Here is a 19100-nt window from a genome sequence, read left to right as displayed (position 1 = left end):
TTAGAAGTTCTTGTTTCAATTTATATGGCCAGTGCACTGGAAAATTCCATCAACTATAAAACAAAGTAAAACTATATTTATGGGTACTTCCTTAATTGTTTAGATTTTAAATCTTTTCCTCAAATAAAGTTCTTAAAACACAAGCTGTATTGTTCTAATTAGCTCGCGCAGCGGATTTTAGTTCAGTTTAAATTTAAATAGAGCAAGAATAGCAAGGGACATTCTATTAAATTAGTAAGCACCAAGTTGGGCTGTACGCTTACTAAAATATTCCTTCCTTATAATATTTAGGCTTTATAAACTGCGAGGAATGATTAGTAATGTAATAAGATACATTTTAGAAAAGTTAATCTGACACAGGACAAGGGAATGTGGAAAATTCTGATACATAGGGCAATTGTCTATAAGTGGTGGTCATAGATATCAGATGTAGTTAAAGTTGTTACCACATGATTATGTTCGGAGTTTTTCAATGACAAGGTTCTTTTTTTTAAATAATGTGTATTTTATTATTATTATTATCATTTTTTGCCAGTCCTTGGGCTTGGACAGACTCAGGGCCCTGGCTGTCCCTGGCTTCTTTGTGCTCAAGGCTAGCACTCTGCCACTTGAGCCACAGCGCCACACCTGGTCGTTTTCTGTATATGTGGTGCTGGGGAATCGAACCCAGGGCTTCATGTATATGAGGCAAGCACTCTTTGCCACTAGGCCATATCCCCAGCCCCTGTTCGGAGTTTTTATTGTGTGAATAAATGACTATTCATTTGTCCTGACCATGGTTCATTTCCAGTGTGTTGCTATTTTGATGCCATCCATATTTTTGTCAACTTTTTTAGTTTCTTTGTATGGTGGTGCTGAGGTTTGAACTCAGGGCCTTGCACGTGCTATGCAGGCAGCTCGACTATTTGAGCCACAGCTCCAGTCCTCTTGTTAATGTTTTGATATATGTGCACAAAAATTTCTGTGGACAATCCATAGTCCATATACACAGATGAGAGCCTGGCACTGGGACAAGAGGCCACACCCCTTCAGGCTTGCCAGGCCCCGCCACGCTGTTTGTGAAGTATCTGCATCAGTACGTCTAGCTACAGTGAGAGCTCCTTTGCCAACACTTGGTCTCACACTTGAAGATTTTGCCCATCTGCCATGTACAGTGTTACCCATCTACTGATGGCTTCTTCATGTATCCATTGGCCATCTTCTCTTGTGATATGCCTGCTCAATTTTTTCCATCTTTTTATTGTTATTTTTTCCTTATTATATTCTGAAGCAAATCCTGCGCTATCTCACTTCCTGTTTTGTGGATATTAATAATAGTGTTCCTGTGCATGTTTTAAAGTTAAGTCCTGCAGTGTACGGGCGGCTCACACCTGTAATTCCAGTTACTCAGGTGGCTGAGATCTGAAGATGGTGATGTGAAGCAAGCCTCAGATAGAAAAGTCTGTGACTCATCTCAAGTGGTAGAGGCCGGCCTTGAGAGCAAAAGCCAAAAGTGCCCTGGCCCTGAGTTCAAGCTCATCATCTTCTTATGACGTACACTTCAGTGATACTAAGGTCACTCAAATTATGCAGCAATCCCCTCTGCTTCTTTTCAGTTTGATGGGGCCTTGCTGCCACTTTGCCCACAGTGGTCTCACTCGGAGGCTCAAGTGTCCTCCTGTTCTAGACTGAAGCGTGGAGCGGCAGGTTCACTTGGCCTCCCTCCGATTGCCAGTACTAGGATTGAACTCAGGGTTTCTGGTATGTTATTCAAGGAATTCTTTGCTACAGCTGAAACATAAAGACCATGCAGACATTTGTTGCAAAGTCTTAATTTCGTGCTTTCTGGAGTTAGCCTTTGACCACCTGGAATTCATTTGTTTACAGCAAGAGATAGAGAACAAAGTGGGGGAGGGGGGCATGCACACAGCCAGGTTCCCAGCATCACAGAATTTTCCACTCATCATTTGTGCAGATTATTTGTAACATATACTAGGCTTTTTTCCCCCCTTAAAGTAAGTATGGGCCCACTTTATGAGTCCTCTGTTCTGTTCACTGATTTATTTCTGCTCCGTTATACTCGTGTGTTAAACCCTGAGATGATAATGCATGCACTGCGAGCCTCCTGTTAACCTCTCTGCAGTTCTGAAGTTACACATGATCAGATCTCTAATCTTCCTTTGGCCTCTGCTTCACGGTCACAGTCTTCATGGCCATTCTTCCTCAGATTTCAATGCTTCTCCCCAAAACTTACATCCTTCTCTGATCGATGCTTTTCAGTTCAGCAGCTAGACCTTGCATATTAGTGCATATTTATCTTGTGTTTCATCTCTCTTTCCCACTGAGGACACACAGTTGAAGAGGCTCTTCACTTGTGTACATAGAGAAAATACTTCCAGGAACTTAGTGGGTGCTTAAATTCTGGGGTTTTTTGGTGACACTCTGGAGATAAATCAATGCTGATTGTTAGAAGGGTAATTCCTCTTCCCTGAAGCGTATGCTTAATGTCCTCCCATTTAAGGATACCCTCTGTAGCTCCCTTACCTCTTCGTGCTGGACTAATGAAAACAGTCCAAAGAAAGAGAAGAAGCCAGATGGCTGTCGTGGGCCAGCACAGAGAGGTGACCAGGGAAGCAGGGAAGGTGGCCAAGCTGGTGCAGTTCTGACCATCAGCTTTCTGCTGGAAATGCTGCCTGTTCCTTTCCTTGGCCTGGCGTTTGGGGTGTGCTCACTAAGTGAGCACCCTTGCTTTTGGGGGCGGCACGCCCTGCACTGGGGAGAAGGATGCGCCAGTGGATTTTCCCAGCCTGGGAAGCAAACCTCAGCTGTGAGGCGCTCTCGCTGGGCAGAGGTCCTGGGCTGCGCCTCGGTGAGAGCCACGAGGGGCAGACATGCCTGCAGCTGGTAGGGCCCAGCCGGCCGGAATGGAGCCATGCGGACTCACGGGAAGCCTGCCAGAAAAGGTACTCTGGGCTTTCTCGGGATAAACTGGGGCGCTAAGTCACTCTGGAAGGAATGTGTTTAAATTTTTTGGATGAAGACTTGAAGTTTTGTTTTATTCTGGTTAGAGTCACATTTGACTCCAACCATCTGCGTGACATGAGGTCGACTCCAGAGTCATCTTCACACCTCCCCAGCGCTCACCCCAGCTCTCTCAAGCGCCTCCCGCGGTACTCATGCCCTCGGCTTTACACACATCTGTGCAAGGCTCTGGGAGTGCCAGTCACCCCTGTGTGTGAGCTGCTGCTGCGGGCCTCATGGAAGCAGACTTGTGCTGAGGTGCATTTTTGTCCCCTGGACTGCAAAGTCAGTGTCTACTTCTAAGAATCGTGGCTGCCAGGCTTGAGCATTGTAGCAACCTGGCTTCTTTGTTTTGTTTTTTGCTGGTAAAATGAATGCATGAAAGAGCTTGGCGATTTACCCAAAATGGTGGCTGATATGTACAACATTATTGTGTATTATTGTTGCGGATACTGTAGATTCACATCACAGTCGCCTCTGGATACAGAAAACACTCTTCACAGTGAGAAAGTGACCAAATCTGAGGCATTAGAAAACAGATGCTAGAGGGCTGGGAATATGGCCTAGTGGTATACTTGAAGCCCTGGGTTTGATTCCCCAGCACCACATATACAGAAAATGGCCAGAAGTAGTGCTGTGGCTCAAGTGGCAGAGTGCTTGACCAAAAAGAAGCCAGGGAGTCCCAAGCCCAGGACTGGCAAAAAAAAACCAGATAGTAGAAAAGATAGCAGACACTGGTTATTTTTTTCCTCTGAGATTTAAGACAGGGTTTTAATATTATATAAAGGCAGTTACTGTGTGATGTGATATAATTTTGAAAATGTAAAATATGAACATATTTTTCTTTTTTTAAGCAGACCCTAAAAGTATCACTAGCTAATTCATCTCTTAATTCAGCTCACATAGTAAAAATCCAGTAGCGCCAGTATTCTGAACTAGATGAATGTAATGGCCCTGAGCCTTGGAAATAAAGAGTGCAGGGCATACTTATCTGATGCCATAAAATCATCCAGTGTTACATAGCCCCATGATTAAGACCCTCTATGGTGATCATAAAGAACTTTGGAGATTTCAATGAACAGTGCAGGTAGCAACACTGAACTTTTTTTTTTTTTTTGGCCAATCCTGGGCCTTGAACTCAGGGCCTGAGCACTGTCCCTGGCTTCTTTTTGCTCAAGGCTAGCACTCTGCCACTTGAGCCACAGCGCCCCTTCTGGCCGTTTTCTATATATGTGGTGCTGGGGAATCAAACCCAGGGCTTCATGTATGCAAGGCAAGCACTCTTGCCACTAGGCCACATTCCCAGCCCCTGTATCACAATTTTTTTTTTTTTTTTTGGCCAGTCCTGGGCCTTGGACTTAGGGCTTCTTCCCGCTCAAGGCTAGCACTCCGCCACTTGAGCCACAGCGCGGCTTCTGGCCTTTTTCCGTATATGTGGTGCTGGGGAATCGAACCTAGGGCCTCGTGTATCCGAGGCAGGCACTCTTGCCACTAGGCTATATCCCCAGCCCTGTATCACAATTTTTTGATCCATTCATCTACCAAAGGGCATCTGGGTTGATTCCATATTTTAGCTATGTAATAATGCTATGATTATGGTTGTGCAGCTTTAGTTTGGCCTTGTTTGTGATCCTTTGGGTAAATGCCCAGAAGTGGGGTTGCTGGGTCATAGGGGAGCTCTATGTTTAGCTTTCTGAGGAACCTCCACACTGATTTCAGAGCAGTTGGACAAGTTTACACTCCCACCAACAAACAGTGAACATTTTTACTGTGAAGTCTTTACCAGTTTTACAAGGCAGTTTCTTCACTGCCTGTCACAAACATTTTCCATACTTGATAATTAATTGCTTTGTCTATGAGTTAAGCTCTTTCCCCATCTTTCAATTTGTGCCTTAGAATTTTTCTCTAATAACTTGACACATGTTCATTGTATCTTGGTATTATTAATCTTGATGCTGTTTTTTAAATTTATTTATTAATTGAACACAAATTTTTTGACAAGGTGCTGTGCAAAAAGGGTACAGTTACATAGTAGGGCAGTGTATACATTTCTTGTGATATCTTACGTCCTGTTTTTCTTTCCCTTCTCTAGGTCAGGTAGACATATATACAATATACAATGTATCAAGAACATAAACAGTAGCCACGTGGCCAAGCCCAAGAAAGTTCACCTAGGGCTTTAAATGTAATGTGGATATTAGACCATATGTCGACAGTAGTCTTATATGAACGTACATACCTAGCTTTTGAGCTGTTGTATTCCCCTGAGAGGTCAATTTTTGACCTTTAAATGTTGAGTAGTTGTTTGGTTTTAGTTACATACTGTTGGGTCGCTGCCCCAATCCTGTGGGGAATACTATTTGACAAGCAGTTTTTGGTTTCACAGACCTGGTCTCTACTGTCTCTCGTCTCCCTTTGTTAACTGTCATCATATTTGATGCTGTTTTTTTTGTTTGTTTGTTTGTTTTGTGTTTTTTTTTCAAACTCTCCTCCAAGGTAAATCTCCTGACTGTTACCACAGGAGAGCCACAGCCTGGCCTCACGGTCTGTCACAGCTCTTGTCACCTTTGATGCTGTTTTTGATACTTTGCATGAAAGCAACATAATTCTGTGACTTTAGATGCATAGTTATAGTTTCATGGTTAAATCTTTGATTTTTTCTTTGTAATTTCATTTGAATTCTTTATTATCCACAGATTTTCTCATGACCTGTGCTCCACTTTTTCCTTTAAAGGCAGGTGTTTTCTGTGGAGTGGACTCCTCTCTGGCACTGCCCTGGGTTGTGGGGGGGTTGGTCCCTCTCTCCCTCCCGGCCGGGGTCTCGGGGGTCCCGCGGTCCCTCCGTCCCTCCCGGCCGGGGTCCCTCTCTCCCTCCCGGCCGGGGTCTCGGGGGTCCCGGGGTCCCTCCCGGCCGGGGTCTCGGGGGTCCCGGGGTCCCTCCGTCCCTCCCGGCCGGGGTCTCGGGGGTCCCGGGGTCCCTCCGTTCCTCCCGGCCGGGGTCTCGGGGGTCCCGGGGTCCCTCTCTCCCTCCCGGCCGGGGTCTCGGGGGTCCCGGGGTCCCTCTCTCCCTCCCGGCCGGGGTCTCGGGGGTCCCGGGGTCCCTCTCTCCCTCCCGGCCGGGGTCCCGGGGGTCCCGGGGTCCCTCTCTCCTTCCCGGCCGGGGTCTCGGGGGTCCCGGGGTCCCTCTGTCCCTCCCGGCCGGGGTCCCGCGGTCCCTCCGTCCCTCCCGGCCGGGGTCCCGGGTCCCCCCCGTGCCTTCCCGGTGTCTGATCTTCAGATTGTGTGTATTTTCGTCTAGATCTCTGGCTCCTCCTCTCGACGCTACTTGCACTCAGAGGAGGCACCCCGCCACGTCCGAACCCCGGTTCTCTCGGGCGCCCCAACACCGATTCAGAAAGCGCCAAACCCGCGCCCAGCCAGAAACCGGGAGAGCGCCACCGCGCACGCGCAGCGGAGGGGCGGGCCTTCCCTGCCTTCGCTTCCGTTTCCGGAACCGCATGAAATCTCCCGCCACTGGCAAAGAGCAGCTGCCGGCGGCTGTGCTTTCCGCCGGCCCCCGAGTCTGGGGCCCGAGACCCCGCCTGGCGTCGGGCCGAGGCCGGTCCTGGGGTCCTGGGGTCGGGCGGGCGCGGGTCTGGGCCGGGCGGGGAGCCACGGGGCCGGGCCCTGAGGCCCGGCAGCCCTCGTGAACCGTTCCTAAGTCCTGGAGTGCAGAGAAGGGGAGCAGACCGGTGCCATCTCAGGTACTTGGGGTGCAGTCATAAGGATGGTGACCCCCAGGTCTGTGGGGAGGGAGGAAGGACAGTCATCCCCAGATCTATGGGGAGTAGCCACAGTGTTGTCTTAAGTCCTGGGTTCAGACATGAAAAACAGTGACCTCCCCCCCACCTCATTTGTAGGGAGCAGACAATAGCGTTTTCTTAAGTCTTGGGGTTCAGAGGTGAGGAATGTGCCCCAGACCCGCACCACCTGGCGCTCCCTTGTGTTTCCAGTCAGGCGGTTTTATGGGTTACAGGCTTGTCGAAAGCCTGGAGCTCCCAAGAACAGTGCCCAGGGGTCAGGGCATGCCTCAGCTTGATGTTTCTGTGTGTCAGGAATCGTACCTTTTATTTCCAGCCCCAGTTTTTTGTCGTTTTAACGTGTTTGTGATTTTTTTCCTTCCACAGGGGACCAAGATGGAGTTTTCTGGAAGCAAGCGCAGGAGGCTGAAGTTAGGGGGTGACCAGAAGAATGTCTCTTACCCTCATAGCCTTCAGTTTTACTTGCAGCCACCTTCTGAAAACATATCTTTGATTGAATTCGAAAACATGGCTATTGATAGAGTGAAATGTAAGTGATTCTTCAATTAGAATGCATGTATTCTTGAGAAGCTATGTTAGAATTTATGGGAGTGGATAAAAGTGGTTTAATTCATCTAAGAGTCTGTTCAACAAACATTTGTTACTCTATTGTAACGTGTGTATTTATTAGATACTGTTATGTTCTAGGTAGCAAGGACTTTGAGATAACGTTTTTGTTTAAGTTGTATTCTGGTACTTGGAGACAGGTATCTCGAGTAATAGTAATAAAGCAGTTTCATTATTGCTCTAGTAGAAGTAAGCTCTGGGGTCCTGGAACATAGAATTGGAAGTAACTGTGACCACCTAGGTATGGCTTCTTAGAGAAGTGTGGTCTAGACCTTGGGGGCCGAGTAGACAATGTGTAACAGAAGAAATGAAGGGATTTTGCACACTGCCGTCTGTCCAGGATGCTTCCTCTGGATGAAGAAATGGCCTGTGTCTCAGGGCTGTGTTCCCTCCGCTTCATCAAGAGAGAAAGGCCTGATCCCCTTTTTGTTGGTACTGCGATTTGGAAGTTAAAGTACCCGAGGCAGGTACTCTACCCCTTGGGCTACACCCCGACCTTACTTTTGCTTTGGCAGAAGATAAGGTTTTGAGTTTTTGTTTATGCTGGTCTTCAGACTGTGAACTTCTGTCTGTGGCCTCCCATGTAGCTGGGATCACAGGTATGTACCACCATGCCCAGCCTACTGGTTGAGATAGGGTCTTGCTAATCTTTTGCCTGGTCTCAAAACTGTGATCCTCCCAATCTCTACCTCCCCAGTGGGCGGATTACAGGGATCACCTATTGTACCTGGAAAAATTAAAGTTTTTGTTTTGGGTTTTCTGTGGTACTGGGATTTGAACTCACTCACTCAGGGCCTGTGCAAAAGTATTGTATCTTGAGCTAAGCTCTCACCCCTCTGTTATGATTATGCTGGTTATTTTTAATCCAGAGTCACAGACTGCCTGCCAGGCAGCTCCAGAGGAAGAGCACATTGGGTTTATGTTTGTTTCTTGCACTGGCATGGCAGTTCCCCAGACTGGGGGTTCGGGGAGCCGCGGTGGCGTGCCGTTCCTTCCCTCCACCGTCGGCTTTAGACGCTGCTCTGGGAAGTGAATGTCCTCCGCAGGAGGAGGTCATGGACACCAGCAGGAAGGAAGACGCTCACTGCCATATTCTGAAAACAACGGGGAATTGCTGTCTGTAGATTTTTGTCCTGGATTTCGGCTTTTATATTTAGAATACTTCCTTGGTATACTCATGTGTAGTCTTTTCTTCTTTGTTTTCATTTAGTGCTAAAAGCAGTGGAAAATCTAGGGGTGAGCTATGTGAAAGGAACGGAGCAGTACCAGAGTAAGTTGGAGAATGAGATTCGCAAGCTCAAGTTTTCCTACAGAGTAAGTGAAAGAGAAGCAAATAGCTCCTTGGTTTGTGTGTGTTCTGTTAGTGTTGAGTTACAAAAAGGTCTCTTGTTAGGCACAGGGCTTTGACTTTGCTTCTCCTACTCTCAGCCAATAGCTACCTAAGATAATGGGTGTGAGTTACTGGCACCTTGCTTATTTATTTTATTTTAAGTCAAGGTCTTTCTATGTGAACCAGGCTGGCCTTGAACTCAGTCCTTCTGCCTCAGCCTCTCATGTGCTGAGATTATAGGCAAGTACCACCATATCTGGCTTGGAATTGCATCTTGACAGATGTGATCATATTTTTGTCCTTGGAGGAAGACTACAAACAGCAAATTAATGTGGCTATGTCTGATGAGTGGGAACAGGCCTGGAAATGGTAGGAATAAGTAAATTAGAGAAGGGCATGAATGGAAGGGATGTTAAGAATGTAGAATCGAAAATAATTTGACTTATTACTGGGGAAAGTAGAGAGGAAGTTATGAATGAACTCAGGACTTGGTTAGGGCAATGAGGTAGATGTGTTGTGGTGTACAGGAGGGAAAACAAGTCTTGGGACTAAGATGCTAGTTTTTTTTTGTTTTTTTTTTTGCCATCCCTGGAGCTTGCCTCAGGGCCTGAGCACTGTCCCTGGCTTCTTTTTGCTCAAGGCTAGCACTCTGCCACTTGAGCCACAGCGCCACTTCTGGCTGTTTTCTATCTATGTGGTGCTGGGGAATCAAACCCGTGGCTTCATGTATACAAGGCAAGCACTCTTGCCACTAGGCAATATTCCCAGCCCAAGATGCTGTGTTCCAGCAAGATGCTCCATCACTTGGAGGTGTCTGTGGAGATGTCTGGAGGAGACACATAGGCGAGTGTGGACCTGAAGGCCTCCGTCGTGGGCGTGTACTTTTGAGGGGAGGTGGGAATCTTCAGGAAGGAAGAACATCCTAGGAGAATAGCTCGAAGAGGAGATGATGGAGAATAGGACATGAGGAATACCACATTTAAGGTGAAGAAGCGTGGGGGGAGTGTGGGAAGTAGGCAGAGAAGGAGCTCCTGGAGAACGAGGCGATAATCTGGACACTGGTGGCCCAGAAGTCTAGGAGGGTGGAGTCCCCCTGACAGTGGCCTTACTAACAGTGTCAGCATGAACAACAGCAGACATTTGGGTTATACTTAGTACGTACTGGGTTTTGTTCTAAGTGCATCCATATCTTATGTGGTGGGTTGTACTTAATTCCTATTTACAGACAAGGAAACTTCTATTTACTGATAGTCAAGCTCCGAAGATGGGACATCTAGGCATTTATTTCTGTGGTGATGCATCCAGCAGCCTCAGAAACTTGGGGCAGGTCCTGTAAAATGGATTTTACAGTGTCCACTGGATTTTGCTGCTGATGAGGGCTCTGATAGATAGGGGCAGAAACCAGAACAGTCATCGTGGTTGAGGAAGAGAGGTATGTATGGAATACGCACTGTTTTCAGTGGTTTAACTGAAATAACAGGAGAGATGGGCAGAACGAGGTGTGGGGGAAGGAGATACACATGCACATACATAGCTGGTGACGCTGAAGTTCGAAGGAAGAAGAAGGCAGCTTGGAGACACTTTTAGGAGAGCCTTGGACATAGCGAGTGCTTCAGGGGCAAGAACACATGAGTTCTGGAGGAGTCCAGAGAGGGGATTGGCCATGTGGACAAGGAAGGAGGAGTCATGTCCATGGAGATGGAAAGCAGAGCATCACACTGTGGATGCACAGGGGAGCCCAAGGATCTCTCGGCCTGGTGGCCCTTGTTTTCTGTAAAATAGCCGAAGTCCATGGGTAAAGGCCAAAACAGCTTTTCTGTGCCCTAGAGGGGACCCAGTAATTGCATGTCACATCCCAGCTCTGCTGCCCCCTGGCTTTGTCCTGTCCTTTGGACCTGGAGTGTCCTCGGTAGGCCTGGTCTTTGCCTTAGTGCTCTGGAAAGCGGTGGGTCCTTGCAGAGGTGGTCTCACCCTGGTGGGAGGTCTTGGGTACGAGGGTGGCCCTGGAGCATGGCGGGAGATCTAAGTTACTGAAGAAGCCCTGGAACACGGAGGGAGGTCTCCGTGACCGGGTACACCCTTGTGGAGCATGGTGGGACCTTGGTCTCTCCCCCTCCTTTCCTTCTCTGCTCCATGAGGTGAGAAGCGCTGGGCTTCAGCAGCAGAGCCAAAACCTATGAGCCAGAAGTGAATCTTGGGCAGTGCCGGGGATTGAACTCAGAGCCTTATGCCCTCTAGGCTGATGCGGTGCCACTTGAGCCTTATCTGTAGCCTCTAACCTTTCCTTTTGTAGCTTGATTATCCTGAATATTTAGTTATAATAAGAGAAAAGTGATACACTTTGTAACTGGGTAAGTTTTTGACCTCTCAGAGCCTCAGTTTCCTCATCTTAAAATGAAGGCATTTCAGTGCTTTTATCATAGACATTTGTACAGGATTAAATAAATGTCTTGTGTTAAGAATGCTCAGAACAGTGCCTGGTACCAACTTAGTACTTTTTTTTTTTAACAGAAGACCTTGGCATTTTGGGAATAAGATTATAGAATTTAGCTCTAGGTTAATTTAGAATATTGGTTCTGCCAAATGATGAATGAAGCTGAGGAATAGTGGAAGAAATGGCTTAAATGGTACTGGCTGGATAAGACTCTGAAGACGATTGCTAGGAGGCAAATTGTTGGGTCTGATCTGAACCCAGGAGCAGTTGATTAAATGAGGTCAGGTCAAATCTCAGTTTCACCTGATTATAACAAGTAAAATGAGAATTACCTAGCAAGGCAATAGGAAACATATTTTGCCACTTTTACTTTAGCGTTGACTTAGGCTGACTCAGTGTTTCTTGTTCAAAGGCTATTCTAATCCTATTCTACTCATGTGCTGTTCTTTTTAAGGAAAACTTGGGCAATGAATATGAACCACGAAGAAAAGATCACATTTCTCATTTTATTTTGCGCCTTGCGTATTGCCAGTCGTGAGTATGCATTTATTTATATCTTCACAGTCAAACTTGATGTCTTGGTTATAAATGGGTCCATGGGAACTTGATGTGTTACACTGAATGTGCTGTGCTGAATTCAGAAAAACTTCAGGAGCCTGTGTTTCCTGGGTTGAATGTTCAAATGAATCTTTTGAAACAAATTGTTCTTACTTAAAATATACTGAAAAAATTTATTGTAAAATTTACTTAATGAGCTGCTTTTTAGCTTTATGGGAGAGACTATGATTACAATGAGAAGGGTGAAGCTGGCCACTAGTCGCTCACACCTGCGATCCTAGCTGCTAAGGAGGCTGAGATCTGAGGATTGTGGTTTGAAGCCAGCCTAGGCAGAAAAAGTCTATGAGTCTCTTTTAGTCAATAAACTACTCAGCAAAAGCCAGAAGTGGCACTGTGGCTTAAGTGGTAGAGTGCTAGCCATTAGCAAAAGAAGCTCAGGGACAGCACCTAGGCCCTTAGTTTAAGACCCAGTCTAGGCACAAAAACTAAAATAAATAAATAAATTAGAAGGGTTTTTATTAGGAAGGATTTTAAATACCTTTTCACTAAAATAATTCAGAAGGAAAAGGAATTGCACACATACTTGAACTTGATACATAGCTTTACAATTTGAGGTGTCTGTACTAGATTTTAGTTTCTTAAGTCAGTGGTGCCATCCAGAATGAGAATGAGTTAGTTGCTTTTTCAAAAGTCTTGTGTTTTTTTCTCTCCTTTATTATGCCAAATTATATAGTTATGATGTTTGTTCTTAGTAGTAGGCTAATCAGGTGAGAATCTTCAATTGTTTACTCTCCCAAGATTATGACTGAGAGATTACTTATCAGTTTTAGCTCTAGAGTTTTCTTTTTATGAAAGAGGGTATGTAATTTATGTAGTAAATGGATTTCTTACAATGTGTAAAAAATCAACTAAAAAAGCCAGGCACTGGTGACTCCCATCTATAATCCTAGTTATTCAGGAGGCTGCGACCTGAGGATCACAATTCAAAGGCAGCCAGGTAGAAAAGTCCATGAGACTCTTATCTCCAGTTAACCACCAAAAAACCAGACAGAAGTGGAGCTGTGGCTCTAAGTGGTAGAGCTCTAGCCTTGAGCAGAGGAGCTCAGGTACAGTGCCCAGGCCCTGAGTTCAAACCCTGGGACCAAAAAAGTCCTCTAAAAAGTAAAGTTGTGTTTTATATACAGTACAATGATTATTTAGTAATGTTACAATGTCAATTATTTATCCTAGAGATGAATGTATTATTATATTTGAAATATTGAAGTATATTGAACATATTACATTTTGTGAAATTATAAGGTGTAAAGCTTATAACTTGGTACGGTTTACTGATCTTAATTTATTTGGAGATAAAATTACCTTTAAAAAATTGGTTGTTTATGTGGCCTTGATGAAATCACCTCAGAGAATGGAATACCCCTTCTTTCCAATGTAGTGATTCACATTAATGAACTTTCTAAATTTTATATCTAGCAGATTCCTAGAAAATTGTATTTGAGGTGTTCGTATTCTCTTACCACAATACAGCACATATCTTCTTCTAGTTGCAGTCTTTTGGCATCCTGATTGTCTTCCAATATTGTCTCATAACAATTTCTGGACTTAATAATCATTGGGTTTTAAATCTGTGCTTACAATTTCTTGTCTCTGTTTCAGAGAAGACCTTAGACGGTGGTTCATTCAACAAGAAATGGATCTCCTCCGATTTCGCTTTAGTATTTTACCTAGGGACAAAATTCAAAGTTTCTTACAGGACAGCCATTTGCACTTTGAGGATGTAAGTATAATTTTATAGATTTCCAGTTGTTCTTAGTGCTCCTTTTTGCTAATAATAAAATAGAGAGTTCATTCTCTGTATATTTCTGCTATTGAGCACCTGCCTAAAAAAGTTGTGAGTGGTTTTGCATCTGAATGACATTTACGGCAGTGACGTTCAGAGGGGGGAGTGCTTTTATTTTGGAAGTCACTTATTGGTAAAATCCACCCCTGGCCTCTCAAAACTCAAGGCCATAGTGGAATCACACTACAGGTTGTCTTCTCTGTATTTGTGGATTCATCTGCAGATTCTACCTACTGTGGATCAAAATACTTGAAAAAATACTTGTTAGTACTGGACATATAGAAACTGTTCTTATCTTTATTCCCTAAACAGTATAGTCACATAGCTACTGACATGGCACGTGTGTATTAGTTATTACCCGAAATCTAGAAGTGACGTAAGGTGTGTAGGGTGTGTACAGGTCATGAGCACCTTTTAGGGAAGGGACTGAGCTGCTGAAAGTGGTGTCTGGAGGTGCGAGGTGGGGGAGGGGGGTGTCTGGGAACAATTCCCTGCAGATGCCAATAGAAAACTGTACGATAATTCCGAAGTTGTCTCATTCCTGAGTCTCATCGGAGACTGAAGGCAGACTTAAAATTAAAACCAGTTATCTTCTTCCAAAAGAGAGACACAGACTGAAGACAAAAGTAACTGGGCCAAAGAAAATTCAGACATTCCAGGGCTGGGACTATGGCCTAGTGGCAAGAGTGCTCGCCTTGTATACATGAAGCCCTGAGTTCGATTCCTCAGCACCACATATACAGAAAATGGCCAGAAGTGGCGCTGTAGCTCAAGTGGCAGAGTGCTAGCCTTGAGCAAAAAAAAAAAGAAAAGAAAATTCAGACATTCCATCTTGGCACTTCTGTTCTTCTGGTACTGGGATCTGTGCTTGTGTTTGCTTGGCTAGTGCTCCGCCCCCTTCCTAAGCCCAGCATTACCTCTACTGAATGCTACGCTTCCCTTCCATGTGCACATGGGGCACAGGGGCCACAGGCTCAGCTCACGAGGCCCCAGGCATCCCTGACCCAGGGCCCTGCCGGGCACAGCCAGTGGGGCTGCCTTTGTGGGTGGGGGTTCACACTGGTTCCTGTGGCTTTTCCAGGTTGGTGTTGCCTGCTGCTGGGCAGTTCTGGGGTCCGGGGCTTGGCTCTACTATCATGGCTACCCTAGGCTCTGCCCCTTGTTGCCCCCACCCCCTTTTCTTTTACCATTATGGTCATGACCACAAATTATAGGTCAGTGATTTCAAATTCTACTTGGGTTCAGTGATTCTGGGCAGGGGATAGAACATAGAAGGACTCCTCTGAAAGATACATCTGGGAGACTGGTGTTTCCTCCCAGTGGACATAGGCCCCATGCTTTGGAAATGCAAAGTGTGGAATGTAACAATTGATGCAGTGTTTGTGACTGGGGTGACTCGTGGTAGGCAGAGTGAGAAAGTACGGCAGGGGTCCTGGCAGAAAACCACTCATTCCTGTGGTAGACTTCAGTCACTCTCCTGACAGGCCTCTGGCTGTTCTTGTACTCTTCTCTCAGGGCTCTTCATACTGGCAGTTAAGGCACTAGAACTCAGGTGTTGATTAGATTTGCCCTGAGGTCACTGTAACCTCTTCCTGTTTCATTAATATAAACATGCACATTTTCTTTGCTTTCTTATGACTATTTGGCTTACATTTAAAAACCATTACACCCAAATAGATGTTAGCGAGGATTCAGGGAAGGGTGTGAGTGTTTGTCGTGTGGGATGCTGTCTGGCCTGTGGTCTGCCTCGTCCGGCAGAAGGAGGTGACTGAGGGTGGGAGCCACAGGACCATCTTGTCTCTGTGTCACAGAAGCTGGAGTTTGGCCTAGGTCTTAGAGTCTACCTGGATGTATGTGCTGTTTTGTGTAAAATAAATATACTGCACATTTGGAGCAGGTATAATAATATGAATTGCATTGTGTGTACATGAAAAGGAATGTTTCTTTACATAGATTTTTCCCCTAAATTTGTTTTGGTTAAGATTGCAGTGGGTTTAATTGTGTTATATAAAAATCAGAATAGGGCTGGGGATATACCCTAGTGGCAAGAGTGCCTGCCTCGGATACACGAGGCCCTAGGTTCGATTCCCCAGCACCACATATACAGAAAACGGCCAGAAGCGGCGCTGTGGCTCAAGTGGCAGAGTGCTAGCCTTGAGCGGGAAGAAGCCAGGGACAGTGCTCAGGCCCTGAGTCCAAGGCCCAGGACTGGCCAAAAAAAAAAAAAAAAAAAAAAATCAGAATAAACAGGGACCCTTATCCTATCTGTAACTTCTACTTTTGACTTGGTTAAATTTTTTTTGGAGGGTGTCTGGATTTGCATTTCTAGTGGTAGTAGACCCTTGAAGGCTCAAATTAAATATGCACACATCTTCAAGCTAACTTTTGGAAGTCATCTGCTTTTTTGTTTGTTTTTTTTTGCCAGTCCTAGGGCTTGGACTCAGGGCCTGAGCACTGTCCCTGGCTTCTTTTTGCTCAATAGCACTCTCCCTCTTGAACCACATTGCCACTTCTGGCTTTTTCTTTATATGTGGTGCTGAGGAATTGAACCCGGGGGGGTTCATGTATACAAGGCAAGTACTCTTGCCACTAGGCCATATTCCCAGCCCTGGAAGTCATCTGCTTTTTCATGAAAGCTTTACAAAAAATTATCAACTGCTGATTTCTTTACATTTGCATTGTTTGATTACTATTCCTGACTTTGCCCTTGAAAAAAATGTGACTTTAAATGAGCTCAAGTTCTCATATATGGAGCTATGTCCTAAATGCCGTATAATGTTATACAAGCACGTGCATATCTACATATACATTATCAAAATAACCTTACTGAATAACATTTCTGGTGTTAAATATTAAACCTACTGGGAAGCCTTACTCATGTTTCCTGATGGTCTTCTAAAAAGGTACAGAGCTTTCCTAGGAATACAGTATTTTTTCATTCTATGTTCTAATATTTTTCTTTCCCTCAAGTTCTCTGAAAAAATCCAATCCTTTTTGGTTGAGGTCCTGGACTGTCGATGAGTTTGAGGCGTAGGCTAGATTGCCTTAGCCTTGATTTGTTTGGATTAGAGTAAGAATGTGGCATGTGGTGGGCTAATGGAGTTGTGAAGATAATGCCACTGTGGTCGCCAAGTGGCTAAGTCTGAGTCACGAAGGACAGAGGAGTGGTGGCGACACCAGTTTTCTAGCTGGCTGAGCCCTGTGACTATGTCTGTCCTGCTCTCCCCACTTTTCTGAAGGCACACTGAGAACAGACGGTTCATGCCTTGTTCTGGACTTAGCCTTTCAGTGCCTTTCCCGCTGCTGTGTTAGGTCTCCAGCTGTTGACAGTTGCTTCTGCTGCTTTGATTCTTTTCATTTCTGACCATTCCAGTGTCCCAAGCGGCTGTGAGTCAAGAGAACCCTTCTGTCATCCCTCATGGCACCCGACAACCACCTCTATTCCGAATCGTCTTTCATCGTTCACTCACAGAGTAAGGGCTGAAGGAGCACTAGAAAACCCAGAGTGCTACTTGAAAACTTACATGAGGTCCTTGCTAGAAAAGCACTATTAAGGTCTGGATCTGCTGGGTGATGTGAGGAGACAGGAGAGAAGTTATTCACTAAGAGCTGACATTGGTGTTTATCCAGTGCCAAGCACTTTGCCTCATGCTTTATGTGGATTATATAATTTAATCCTTACAGCAGCAGCTGAAGAACATGGGGGTTAAGTAACCTCCCTGCCAACAAGACTTGAGATGTATTGAGAAGTATAAATTACAAAGCCTGTTACTAAATACACGAGTGGGTTTCTTCACAGCTTGTCCTTAACTAGCATTGAAATGGAGTGGAATCCATGCTGACATTCAGGGTGACAGGGCTCATCAAAAGGCTACCTAAACACAGGTGTGAGTTTAGAGATTTACATTAATGTAGGAAATTAAAGCATTAACTGTAATTTTCCTAAGATGTTTTACTTCAACTGACAGTCCTTGGCAGAACTGGAAACTAAATATATTAAATATATCACAAGTCATTTCCCTAAACATGATGCATGTGCTGTCTCTCGAGAAAACATTATGAGCCTGCAGCTCAGTTGTTGAAAAATTCATTATCAAACTTGTGGCTGTTTTATATAGTTGTTGTTGTTTTTTGCTTTTCTTCTTTGGTACCATTTACCCTTTTGAAAACACGAAAACTATTTTTAAATGTTATTTAAAACATTCTGTCTACTTTTTTCTTAGATGCTGGGGATTGAACCCAGGGCCTTGTGCATGCTAGGCAAGTGCTGTACTATTTAGATCCTACGCCTGAAAAGTAGCTGTCTCACAGACATATTCTGCAACTAATGTCATATTTAGAGGTTTTCTTATGTCTTGTGTATTACATACTGTCACTTCCTGTAAGAATGCATGAACACAGCAGATAAAGAAGGACCAAAGGCAGCCTGACAGTACTTCCCACTAGTTCTCTTCATGACAGTCTAAAGAACTTGTTGCTTGAGCGTTTCCCCACGCCAGTGAAACAGAGCAGGCAGACTCCTCAGACAGGAGGGACTGGGACAAGCTGCTGCTCACAAATCCTTCTGCTCCTTCCCTTGGAGCAGGTAGTGAGGAGGTCAGACTTCTGGGATTGAGCTTTCTGGTCTTTGGTATCACATTTGTACAGGTTCCTAAAAATCCTCCATTTATGATTCTGACTTAAAACGCACAGTCTTAGAAAATTCGAATACACATTTCAGAATTTAACTTACATTTTAGTGGACGACGATGATGATAGTGATGGGTAATATAGGAGAGTTTCAGGCATCGTAAACTGTTGAGAGACTTTGCCTTTGGACTGCCGGTCTTCTGAAATTTTACTTGTCTGTAAGCCCTGAAAATGAACCGTGGTGGGCCTGAGGTGGGCGCGTTACAGTGATCTCTTTCTCTGGCTCCTCTGAGAAGCCGATGACTAGCTGGTGGCACAGACCCTAGTTCTTTCCTTTTTTTTTTTTTTCTTCTAGAAGAAGTTCTCTATGAATGTAGTGCTTTTTCTTTCTTTTCTAGTCATGGGCCCTTGTACCATGTTTTTCTCAGCATAGTATCTCTTAAGTACTATCCTGGGGTCTCCTAGATGTTAAATAGTTTGCTTATTTAAGATTATTTTGATATTATCTCTTTTATTTAAAGGAATACGTTTATGTGCTTTTTATGCTAATCTAGGTTTTGAGTTTGCCCTTAAACATTTTTTTTTGGTTGGTTGTGGGTCTTAAAGTCGGGGCCTGGGCACTTCCTGAGCTCTTTTGTGCGAGGCTAGCACTCTACCACTTGGAGCCACAGCTCCACTTCCGGTTTGAGTGGTTAATTGGAGAAAAGAGTCTCACAGGGACTTTTCTGCCCGGGCTGGCTTCAAACCGCAATTCCTCAGATCTTAACCTCCCGAGTAGCTAGGATTACAGGCGTGAGCCACTAACACCGGCAGTGGGTTTGCACTTTTATGACGAGGAAGTCTGTCATTAAATTATGGTAGCTAGTAAAAGATAAGCCTAAGCAAGCCAGGAGAAGGGCAGCA

The 19100-nt window shown here is 45.0% G+C and overlaps 1 protein-coding gene across 1 annotated transcript in view; it reads left to right on the top strand.

The window, feature by feature from the left end:
- Nucleotides 1-6702: 6702 nt before the first annotated feature.
- The window catches only part of Prim2 (DNA primase subunit 2), an 82554-nt gene continuing 70156 nt past the window's right edge, over nucleotides 6703-19100 (top strand). Inside the window, exons 1-5 of the mRNA XM_048347561.1 lie at nucleotides 6703-6743; nucleotides 7167-7329; nucleotides 8617-8720; nucleotides 11625-11704; nucleotides 13385-13505. Of these exons, the coding sequence (XP_048203518.1) occupies nucleotides 7176-7329; nucleotides 8617-8720; nucleotides 11625-11704; nucleotides 13385-13505 (459 nt within the window). The 5' untranslated portion in view covers nucleotides 6703-6743; nucleotides 7167-7175. The remainder of the gene's footprint in view (nucleotides 6744-7166; nucleotides 7330-8616; nucleotides 8721-11624; nucleotides 11705-13384; nucleotides 13506-19100) is intronic.

This window comes from Perognathus longimembris, chromosome 6, assembly GCF_023159225.1.
Source record: "Perognathus longimembris pacificus isolate PPM17 chromosome 6, ASM2315922v1, whole genome shotgun sequence".
In the NCBI taxonomy this organism is placed as follows: Eukaryota; Metazoa; Chordata; class Mammalia; order Rodentia; family Heteromyidae; genus Perognathus; species Perognathus longimembris.
Note: the sequence above shows the minus strand (reverse complement) of the source record. Positions and strands in the feature narration are given on the sequence as shown.